Below are 11,343 nucleotides of genomic sequence, written 5' to 3' on the forward strand. Positions count from 1 at the left end.
GATGGATGGATGGATGGATGGATGGATGGATGGATGGATGGATGAATGGATGGATGGATTGATGGATGGATGGATGGATGGACGGATGAAGGGACGGACGGACGGACGGACAGACGGACGGATGGATGGAAAGATGGATAAATGGATGGACACTCTTTTATTTCTTTGCTCGTGTTTTTTTTTGTAAACATTCACACAACTCGACACCAACACTACACACTTGCCAATCAATAATAATAATAATAATAACAATAATAATAATAATAATTACCAAAATAATAACAAAAATAAGGAAGGCGATCAGTGTCACTGCGGTAACGCTTACAACACGTATGGAAGCATTCCTGAATATATATGCGGCAGTCCGTGCAAGGGAAACCATTCCCAAAAGTGTGGCGGGATTATGGCATTCAGCGTATACTCGAGTAGGATTTTGTCTTGTTTTGTGTCGTGTTTGTGTCGTGTTTTGTGGTTTGTACGTGTCGTGTTTTGTGGTTTGTACGTGTCGTGTTTTGTGGCGTGTTTGTGTTGTGTTTTGTGGTTTGTACGTGTTTTGTGGTGTGTATGTGTTGTGTTTTGTGATGTGTATGTATCGTGTTTTGCGTTGTGTATGTGTCGTGTTTTGTGATGTGTATGTGTCGTGTTTTGCGTTGTGTATGTGTCGTGTTTTGTGATGTGTTTGTGTCGTGTTTTGCGTTGTGTATGTTTTTTTTGTATGTTGCTCTGGCAGCCACAACAAGCACCTCACGTGCACATATATTTGCAAAAGAATCGCTTTCTTAGGAAAGTGAATACCGATTGTATTAGATGCGGCCAGTTATGTCAATTCTTACTACATTTGAAATATAGTTTTTCTACTGTTTACTTCTAGAGAATTATTGGAAATAATCTGGGTTCTCGTTTCGTTATTATATATCATTATAACTGGACCCGTCTCGTTTCATTCATTCTAAGCATCATTTCAGTATCGTATTGTTTCGAAACGACGAGACGTAGATGATTATCTATTATATTATTACGTAATTAATGGCTGATAATTCACGCTACAACATGCCGACAAACATTAGCTTGTCCGCTGGGTTCGTATTCTCTGGACTGCAAATTGAAATGCTATTGTCAGGGTATCATGATTCAATGTGACGTCATGTCTGGCACCTGTCCTGATTATAAGTGTGCCGCCCGTCATTTTGGGGACCAATGCGAAAGAAGTTTGTGTGTTTGTCTGTCTGTCTGTCTGTCGTTTGGTCATTTGTTCCTTCGTTCGTTTGTTTGCCTTCATTATATGTTTGTTGGTTCGTTTTTATAAATTATTTGTATGTATTGTTTGTATGTGTTTGTTCGTATGTGTTTGTTTGTATGTGTTTGTTTGTTTGTGTTTGTTTGTGTGTTTTGTTTGTATGTTTGTTTATATCAACAACACCGACAACAACAACAACACAGCTTATCCAGCACCCAGAGTATCGATGTCAACTTTCAAGAAGATATACAACTCCCTTCTCGTATGCTTGGTCGTTATTGGCGGGTGCTCTACTCTGTTTCTTTTAGTCAGGTAGAATTTCGTTCTTATTTCATCTTGTTTTTATTTTTAGTTTTTCTATTTTCTTTCGTAGATTGTTTGATTTTATTGACGCTGGATGTGTGTGTATAGCTCAGCATATATACTGGTTGAGTGCTAGCTAATGTATTGGATGAAGAGTTGAAATATAGTTTAGCGGTTGTTTTATTTTGAACTTGATGGGACTTATTTATTTTCATTGAAAATGTGTTTGCTGTGTTGTGTACATTTTGAATTTTAGTTAATGTTCACTTGATTGAGTTGCTATGCCTAGATGTCAGTTTTTCAACCATAAATTTGATGAAATTCTTCCAAAAAAATACGCAGGCACATTGAGAACCGAGTAAAATATTCCTTAGAGAAAGCTGATGAAGAAGAGAGAGAGGAAAAGAAAAAGGAGAAGAGGCGAGAGATGGAGAAAGCTGAGCGAGAGGCGAAAGAAAAATCAAAATCGGCCAGTCGAGATAGAGGAATGATGGTGATGATGGCACCACCGAGACCTCCCTTCATGCCAACGAACCATTCCCAACGTTTTCCGCCATGGAGACCATTTCGGTCACCCTTCACGCAGCGAGGACCAACTTTTTTTACCCAGAAACCACCAGGGTTTGGTGGAATGGGGCCTGGTGTTGGCCCAACTACAGCCGGATTAAGACAACCAAAACCTTCTCCAGAGGATGAAAGTGAAACAACAGAAGCCAAGGAAGCGCCGAGTACTACTGCAACCGCAGATGAAGAAGATGAGGTGAAATCTAAAGGTAAAGGTTTGGGTTCAACAGCGAAATCTGGTGAATCTGTGAAGGCGAAGGAAATAGAAGATGATTAGAGTGATTGGATTTGTGGATGTTGTTCATATTATTATTTCATTATTCTTTGATCGGTTCATTATTTATGATGTATCTATTTCGTTTGGTTGTTTCTGCACTCTACCTGTAATTTGTAATTCGTAATTTAATATTTATAAGAAATGTTAAAAATTATTTAAGAATCACAAATTCGAATGCGATGTTGTGGGCAGCACAGTTCTTAAAAAATGGTTGCTTCGTGAAATGATTTTCAGTGGTGGTTTGCAGGTGAAATGTCGGAAAAAATTTTTTAACTTTAATAAATTAGACCCATATCTTAAGAATCGTTAATTTAGTTTATTGAAATTCTTCAACAAAAGTGTTCTTTCATTCGTTCATTCCAGCGCGCACACAATCTCACTCTGCACTGCCTACCTGCCTGGAAGCAAGCATCAGCTGCACGCACGTATGCGTTCGTACGTACGTAGTTGCTGTGACGATGCACAAGCGAGGGTCGTAAGATGCCTTTCGACGCGTTAATAAACATTTGATATTTCTGGTAAATATATGTGAAAAATTAAGCCTAAAAATGTTTATCGCTATTTAAGGCTTTAATCGCCATTATATTTCGAACTGCAGCGATGTCCGAATCATCTAAAGTGACCATAAATTATTTCTGTATCGGGGCGTTTCTTATTTTCATAGGCTGCGTGCTTATATGCTGCCTGGGATTCATTATTGTTCTGCCGTTTGAGACGACCCGGCTCTGGCCTCTCGTCAACTGCAAGGTTGTCAACTCGTCGTACAGTGCCCACTTTTGCTCTTGCGATGAAGGGTTTTCTGGCAGTTATGCCATCGAATCTGAGGGAGATAGCTTGTCAGCACAGGATAAAATCAATAGGACAACATCTGTAGCTAACGTAGATGCCATGATGGAAGCTCAAGTCATGCTCGTCACATCTCAAATTTCAAAGTTCCGTAACATTCCACCCTCCTCTCCTCATCTCATGTGTCAGTCCAAATATCCATGCTTGCAGATATTCGTTCAGTTTCAGATTGAAACAATTTCTAAAGAGAAACCAGTTCAAAATTTTTTGGACTCGACCGATTCGAAACTTCCGTTGGAACTTTACAGCAACGCTGCTAATGAATCTTCATCGACGGACGTGGAGATATCGAACGATGAAAATTCTTCAAACATCTCACACACATCTATGGAGCAGAACTTATTCGATGGTTTCAACTCAAACATTTCCATTTCCAACGCAAGTTTGCTCTTCTTGGACCAGGGTGAAACAGCAGACGATGCAGTGAACGACGAGAAAGTTGATAGGTCATTTCAGATTGCCCAGCTGTACAGGTCATGGGATGATTCCTTCTACTCAAAAGTAGGTATCTCTCACTTTTATAGTTTCAATTATATCTGTGGCAAAATTTATTGTTAATTAAATGGTAAAAAAACTACTTTGTAATAAAATTTCGTAAAATATTTGAGGTCAGAATTAAATTTTAATTATTAATACATTCATTCTCACTCACCAACATGTATAACTACTCAGTGTTCACTGACCGAATGCAGTGACGACATTTGGAACCTGAAAGAGAACCGTCGTTTCAAGCGAGATTGGGGCCGGCCAGGCGATTCGTTCAAATGTTACTACAACCCGAACAAACCCAGAGTCGCCATAATCGACAAGACACCAGCTTCAGTGGTTCTACACGCCGTTCTCTGGCCGGTTTTGTGTCTACTCGCCGGCACCTCCCTTTGGATCTGCCTCTGCTGTGGCTGTTGTAAAGCAGGGGACAAGGACTCAAACTGTAAAGAAAAATATAAAATTGTTGCATGAGTGGATGAAAAATATCTGAATTTCTACTATATACTAGTGCCAGAAATTAAATTTTATCGAATTTTTCGCTACACTTGAAAAAAATTTAATCTGAAAATGTACTCAAAATAACTCAGTGACCAAAAATCTGAAAGGATATGAACCATGGATGTATGCCTGGATATATGGATATATGCATGGATATATTTATTTATCAATCTTACGACCATGATATGAACCGTAAACGATCCAAACAAACAAATTGTCATATAAAGCACACTCTGTGCTTAATGTTGTCAGGTTGTCCGTGCAAGAACACATGTAAATCAAGTATGATTTTAAAAACCATGATATTTAAATGCTTTGTTGTGTTATATGCCAGTTTATAGCATTATGGTAGCAGTATAACTTGTCAAGTAACATATGATGAAATGAAATATTTTTTTAATGATGAATTATTATCCATTTTCATATCAAAAATTTGTATTACAAACAGTGTAGGTGCATTTTATCCAATTGTTCCTCAAATGAAACAATATTTCATGAATAATTTGCAATTATTCATAATTATTCGTATCAATTTCAATCAAATTAATAAAATATAACCACTTATTTTGTAGTTCCATTTAAAAAATGACATTAAGAGATACTGGCCTTAAAAGTAAAATCTGTCTTTAGCCATTAAAAGCACATTTGGCTTAACAGTGGCGCCAAATTTGTCATTTTTCCCGGAGATTTTGTTGTTTAATAAAGTTAATTAATAAATTTAATTAATTTGATGATCGAGATCGGAAATAAATTTCAATTAAATCCTTAAAATAATCAAATCGCAACAAAAATTAAATTGAAAAAAAATGTTTTACGCGCAAATTTTCCTAATCAAGAAAGGGCCTCTGGCGAAGATATGGCTGGCCGCTCATTGGGAGAAGAAGTTGACGAAGTCACAAATTTTCGAGACGGACATTGAGAACAGCGTGGAGGCCATTGTTCGGCCCCAGGTCAGTTAGGGATTTTCTTTCCGGATTATTCAACGTTTATTTTTACCGCCATGTGGTTGATTTTTTTAAATTGTAATTTAATTTTAAAATAAAGATAAACCTTTAAAGTGTTAGTTTATAATTTTAACGATACAATTGATAAATTCTTGAAGAAAGCCATCTAGCAATGAAAAATAAAACTACGCGTAGGTGAGATTAGCCTTGAGAACATCTGGTCACCTTTTGTTGGGCATAGTTCGGATCCACAACCGAAAGGCCCGCTACCTCCTGAGTGACTGCACCGAGGCCGTTATGAAAATCAAGATGGCATTCAGGCCGGGAAAAGTTGAGCAGGCGAGTTTTGTCACTACAGCCCCACAGTCGGCCATCACTTTCCCTGAAATGATGCCGGAAGATTTGGAGTGCGCTGCTCTTATGCTCGTTGATGATTTTGGGTTTGTTATTATTATTACTATGTATTCTATTATATTTGTTTTTTATTTAATTTTTTAATATTCAATTTTAATCATAACGAATGATAATTCTTATTATTGTATAAATAATAATAATAATAATTATTATTATTATTAATCTAGAGATTCACCAATCGAAATCCCTATGTATCAGTCGACCCCAGATAAGATAACTTTGAAGGAATTAAACAACGAACACCAATATTATTTTAGTAAGCAAGATGCTCGATCTGATGTTATAATAGATGGAAAATTATTATTGTCTGTCTGTGTATGTGTGTGTGTGTGTGTGTGTGTGTGTGTGTGTGTGTGTGTGAGAGGGAGAGAGAGAGAAAGAGAGAGAGAGAAATTTATAAATGTGTGTGTGTATGGGTGCCCTGTATACATGTAAATAAATTACACTAACAAATAATATCTATAATAATTGTATAATTATTATTATAATATTTATATAATAATTATATAATAATTTTATAATAATTATCATAAAAATGTAATATAATATTAGGCACGCCAGGTGGCAGGCACGTATGGTCATTCAGGGACCAGCCAACGGCCACGCCAGACGGACGCTGTGATGGGGTTAATTATGATCTGCCTCTGGATAACGATCTAGGTTAGTATTGTTATTGTTATTATTATTGTTATTATTTTTATTGTCAGTTGACTAGCAGTACTTTTATTATTATTATTATTTATTTATTTATCAGCAAATAATTATAATAATAATAATTAATAATGAATTAATATTTTCACAGATATAGATAGGACGTTGCATGATCTAGAGCAGATTGCCAATCAGTCCGTGATTGGACAGGATATAAATGATGGTTATTATTATTATTGTTGTTTATTATTATTATTGTTGTTGTTATTTTATTTACTTTTAAAAGTTATATATTAAGTTTTGGCAGTAACATTTAGTATTATAGGAAGTTTTGTGTGTGTGTTGGTGTGTGTGTGTGTGTGTGTGTGTTAGTATATATGTGTGTGTATGTTTGTGTGTGTGTGTTGTTATTATTGTTATTGTTATTATTTTCAATAGTCAATAGAAGTTTAGGATTATTCGAGTTGGACTACAATATCATAGCAACTCCACAACAACAACAACAAAGAAATGACCTCACCAACAACATCGATAACAACGATGGAAATAGTTTGTTGTTGTTTTTTCTATCGTTGTTAGTGTTAAAGTAACTGGATTTATGAGATAACTTATTGAAATCGTTTGAAAATTTTTTAATAGTCACATTGAAAAGTTCACCTTTAAACGTGAGCAACAACAAAGACAACAACATCAAAGAACTTTCCTTGGTTTTACGTGACATCAATCAAGTTGACAACATTCACGACAACATCAACAGTGATCAGTCGACGTTCTTACGAAAGAGTAATGACATGTTTGTCCTACAGCCTATTGCTACTAATAAATTAGGTTGGTCGGTCGGTTATTTGATTGATTGATTGATTAAATAGTTGGTTGGTTGATTGGTTAAATAGTTGGCTGATTGATTGATTGAATAGTTGATCGATTGATTGATTGAATAGTTGATCGATTGATTGATTGAATAGTTGATCGATTGATTGATTGAATAGTTGATCGATTGATTGACTGAATAGGTGGCTGATTGGTCGGTTGTTTGATTAATTGTTGAATAATATTTGACTGGTTGGTGGTTCAGTATGACTATGATTTACTGATTGGTTAGTTCGTTCGTGATTGGTGGAATGGATTTTATTACTATTGTTGTTGTTGTTATTGTTGTTGTTTCAATCAACCAATGAAGGAGTTGCACGTCCTCTAAAACGAAAAAGGCGCCTAATCATCGACGAGATCCGAAGTATCCCGAGCAACGTCATGCGAAAGAATACCAAAGATACTAAAGATCTCATGCAGGAAACGATCGACTTGGCCCCGCCCACAAAAATGCTAATGAGGTGGAAGCAGTGGAGTGGTTGCGAGCGTATGATTGGTGGCTGGGTGGCCGGCGACGGGGGTTGTCTGGGGAGGAAGGTCTGCCAGGTGGGCCAGACGCTTATCGAGGTTGGTTTGATTTTGGCAGGGTGCAAAGGTTTTTGGAGTTGTTGATAATTAGTAATAATAACAAAAATAATAATTACACTAATCAAACAACTAACCATCCAACAAATCAATCAACTAATCAATCGATCAACTAACTACACAATAATAGCTATTATCATTATTATTGTTATTATTATCATTATTATTCTTATTATTATTACTCCTAACTCCCAGTTCTACAAGAAAAACCTAATAACAAATCCTGAGAGCAACGAAGTAGGAGACAAAACCAACAACAGCAACAACAATAATAATAATAATAATAATGATGGTGACGTCAGTGAAGATAGGAGCGTGCTAGAAGTGATGAGAGACCTGAGTGAGAGTGATAGGATGAGAATGATGAACGCTACTGCAGATGGTGACGTCATTGGTGAGGATGGAGATAAGGAGAACAGACTGATGGCCAGTATGAGTGAGGAATTTTGTTGTTGTTGTTGTCATTGTTGTTAAAATGACTATTTTTCGCTATTATTGTTGTTAATATTTGTTGTTGTTGTCGTTGATATTGTGGTTGTTGTTATTTTGTTGTTGTTATTTTGTTGTTGTTGTTGTTATTAAAATGACAGTATTTATAGCAGCAATAACAATGACACGTTATGTTTTTCCTCCGTAGTGGAAGTTCCAATGGACGTAGACATTGATTTAGATCAGACATTGAAAGAAAACAACAACAACATCAGTGCTAACATCAACAATAACATCAATAAAAAACAAAGAACTAATAATATCGGTGATGATGACGTCATTTTTGGAGGCGGGGGTAGTAGTAATTGTAGGCGGGGCATTCTCCAGGACATTACTCAGCAATCTATTGGAAATATAACTGATGAAAGCGGTTGGTTGACTGTGATTGGTTGAATGATTGTGATTGGTTCAATGATTGGTTGATTGATTGAATTTTTAGAACCAAATATGAAAGGTTGTATTGTATTGTATCTGATATATAATTTGCTGGCTGGCTGACGTATTTTAACTGGTTGGCAAATGAAATTGGTTGACTATTCTTTGATTGATTGATTGACTGATTTATGATTGACTGATTGACTGATTTATGATTGGTTGATTGATTGATTGATATATAAAAATTAAAATCCAACAACGAAAATATTAGCACCTAAACTAAGATGCTCATTTTAACTCAACCCATTTATTCATCAACAGTTAATCAGCCTTAAAATTACTAATTAAGATTAAAATATAATAATTATATCGTATTATTTATTTAAAATGATATTAATATTATTAATATTGATATTGAAGTGGATAATATTTTTGCAGCCATAGCAGGGAATTTGGACATGTTGAATGGCGCTACTACACCTGCCAAGAGAACACCCTGCAGATCCCTAAATTTTTCAAAGGTTTCTTTTAAGACCATTTGATTTAATGATTACTTTGTTATTAATTTAATAGGATTGATCTATTTTTCCTGTTTCAGCTGTTAAATAAAAATTAAAAATTTGATTTTTTATTGTAAAATTTCTAATATATCTAATATATGTCATAATGCCTTAAATTTAATTAGATTAATTTGTTAATTACCTTTAATTAATTAAACTAATTAATTTTTTCTCTAAATCAACCAGACAACTGATATACCGGAAGACGACCTATTGACAAACAGCAAATCAGAAACTCAAATAATGTCCATTATAACATCGTCAACCAATAAAAAGCGCCCGTCTTCATTAGCTCCAGCCAATCAGGAACGAGGATCTTCATTCCCAGCCAATCATAGCCTGACTTTCAAGCAGATACTAACTTTGATCAAATCTGTCCCTGATCGACGACTTGCAGCGAGAAGTTTTTCGACAATTTTAGAACTTAAAAAGAAAAAATTAATAAATGTTCAGCAGCTACAGCCTATGGGAGATATTTATATTTCTTTACAAGTGTCCTCTTAAATAGTGTTTTTTGTATCGCTTTCTTCTAACCAATCAAATGTGTTTAATTTTGTTCTAAAGTTATTTTTCCGTAATCTTAGCCAATCGTAATTAAACAGTGAACTCTTTTCTGCCTGAAATTATATAATATTTTTGTATCTATTTTTCTGGATAATATTTTTATATTTGCATAACCGAACCAATCAAAATTATTTTTATACAACTTTTCTTCAACACACTAAAAAGTTTTCATTCGAATTTGTAGTGGTATCTTTGTGCGTACTGATGATTAGATAGATAGATAGATAGATAGATAGATAGATAGATAGATAGATAGATAGATAGATAGATAGACAGATAGATAGATAGATAGATAGATAGATAGACAGATAGATAGACAGACAGACTGATATTACTGTCAAATCAAACTTAATAGCCATATTTCTGCCCATAGATATTCATAATTGTATATAACGTTAAATTTTTATTCTTGGTTACTTTCTGTCGGTCAAAACCATCCTCACTAGTTCAACACTCATCTGGCTTGCTTTCGTTAATATTATTTTATTATAGGTAAGATAATAATTATAATAATGACGTCACGATAATGACGTCACGGGAGGTAGAAGCTAATTATTTTATTAAAGGTAATATTAATATGGCCGTTCACTGTAATATATTATAGCAGTTTATAATTGTTATTCTTGGTATGAAATGTATACGAGTGTTCATTCATTTTATTTATTCTTTCGTCTGTTGTATGTTGTAATAATTTTACATGTCAAATGGAATTCTGAAAATTCAAGACGATGCTTCTTTTTTGAAACAAAATAAAACTTACATACAAACACACACACTTACATAAATACATACATGCACACATACATACAGACATACATACATGCATGCACACATACATACACACAAAACTACATACAAAGTAGACAGTAATAGGATACCGTTGAATACTACTTAGTAATTTTACTGGAATACAAAAAATTTCAATGCGAAGTACGATTAGTAAAATTAATTAACTAATTTTATATCAATCCTTAAAGCTGATCCAATTTCACTGATTAGATTAGCCCAAGTTTAAACTTATATATACACATACATACACACAAATACACAAACATACATACACATGTAAACACACATACATACACACGTAAATACACAAACATTTTAACACGCACAAACATACATACACACAAATACACAAGCATACATACATACAGAATCTTCAGCGTGCCAGCATAGTAGAAATGACACTGTTTTGATGAAAAAAGATGATTTTATAATAATAATTATATATATATTAATAATTTAATATTATAATATAATAACTATAGCAACATCTGAATTCGCATGTTTTCTCGTGTGTGTGTATATATATATATATATATATATATATGTGTGTGTGTGTGTGTGTGTGTGTACAAACCTGATGAAGAGTATTAAAGTGGGAATGACGCAGAAGCCACTGAAGATGATGAAGGCAAGCTGATACCACCAGAACCAATACTCATACAGGTTCACCCCGACAACTCCCATTTCTGGTTTTTTCGGTTATAATTATTTTTAATTATTATTAAAATAAATTATATTCATTAATTTTTATTTTTAATTATTATTAAAATAAATTATATTTATTAATTTTTTTAATTATTATTAAAATAAATTTTATTTTTTAAACGTACAAAAAAACACCTCTCTACCTAAAAACCACCCACCCTAAAAAACCCACCAATAACAACC

At 34.3% G+C, this 11,343-nt stretch overlaps 2 protein-coding genes across 2 annotated transcripts; both read left to right on the plus strand.

Annotated features, from left to right (window-relative positions):
* Positions 1–2,981: 2,981 nt before the first annotated feature.
* Positions 2,982–4,187, plus strand: HELRODRAFT_160028 (hypothetical protein; the record flags this gene model as incomplete). The annotated part of the gene is made up of 2 exons (XM_009017051.1): positions 2,982–3,728; positions 3,900–4,187. The coding sequence occupies 2 exons, from the start codon at positions 2,982–2,984 to the stop codon at positions 4,185–4,187; spliced, it is 1,035 nt and encodes a 344-aa protein (XP_009015299.1).
* Positions 4,188–5,020: 833 nt separating this feature from the next.
* HELRODRAFT_63885 (hypothetical protein) lies at positions 5,021–5,656 on the plus strand (the record flags this gene model as incomplete). The annotated part of the gene is made up of 2 exons (XM_009017052.1): positions 5,021–5,164; positions 5,354–5,656. The coding sequence occupies 2 exons, from the start codon at positions 5,021–5,023 to the stop codon at positions 5,654–5,656; spliced, it is 447 nt and encodes a 148-aa protein (XP_009015300.1).
* Positions 5,657–11,343: the final 5,687 nt, after the last annotated feature.

This window comes from Helobdella robusta, assembly GCF_000326865.2.
Source record: "Helobdella robusta unplaced genomic scaffold HELROscaffold_2, whole genome shotgun sequence".
Lineage (NCBI taxonomy): Eukaryota > Metazoa > Annelida > Clitellata > Rhynchobdellida > Glossiphoniidae > Helobdella > Helobdella robusta.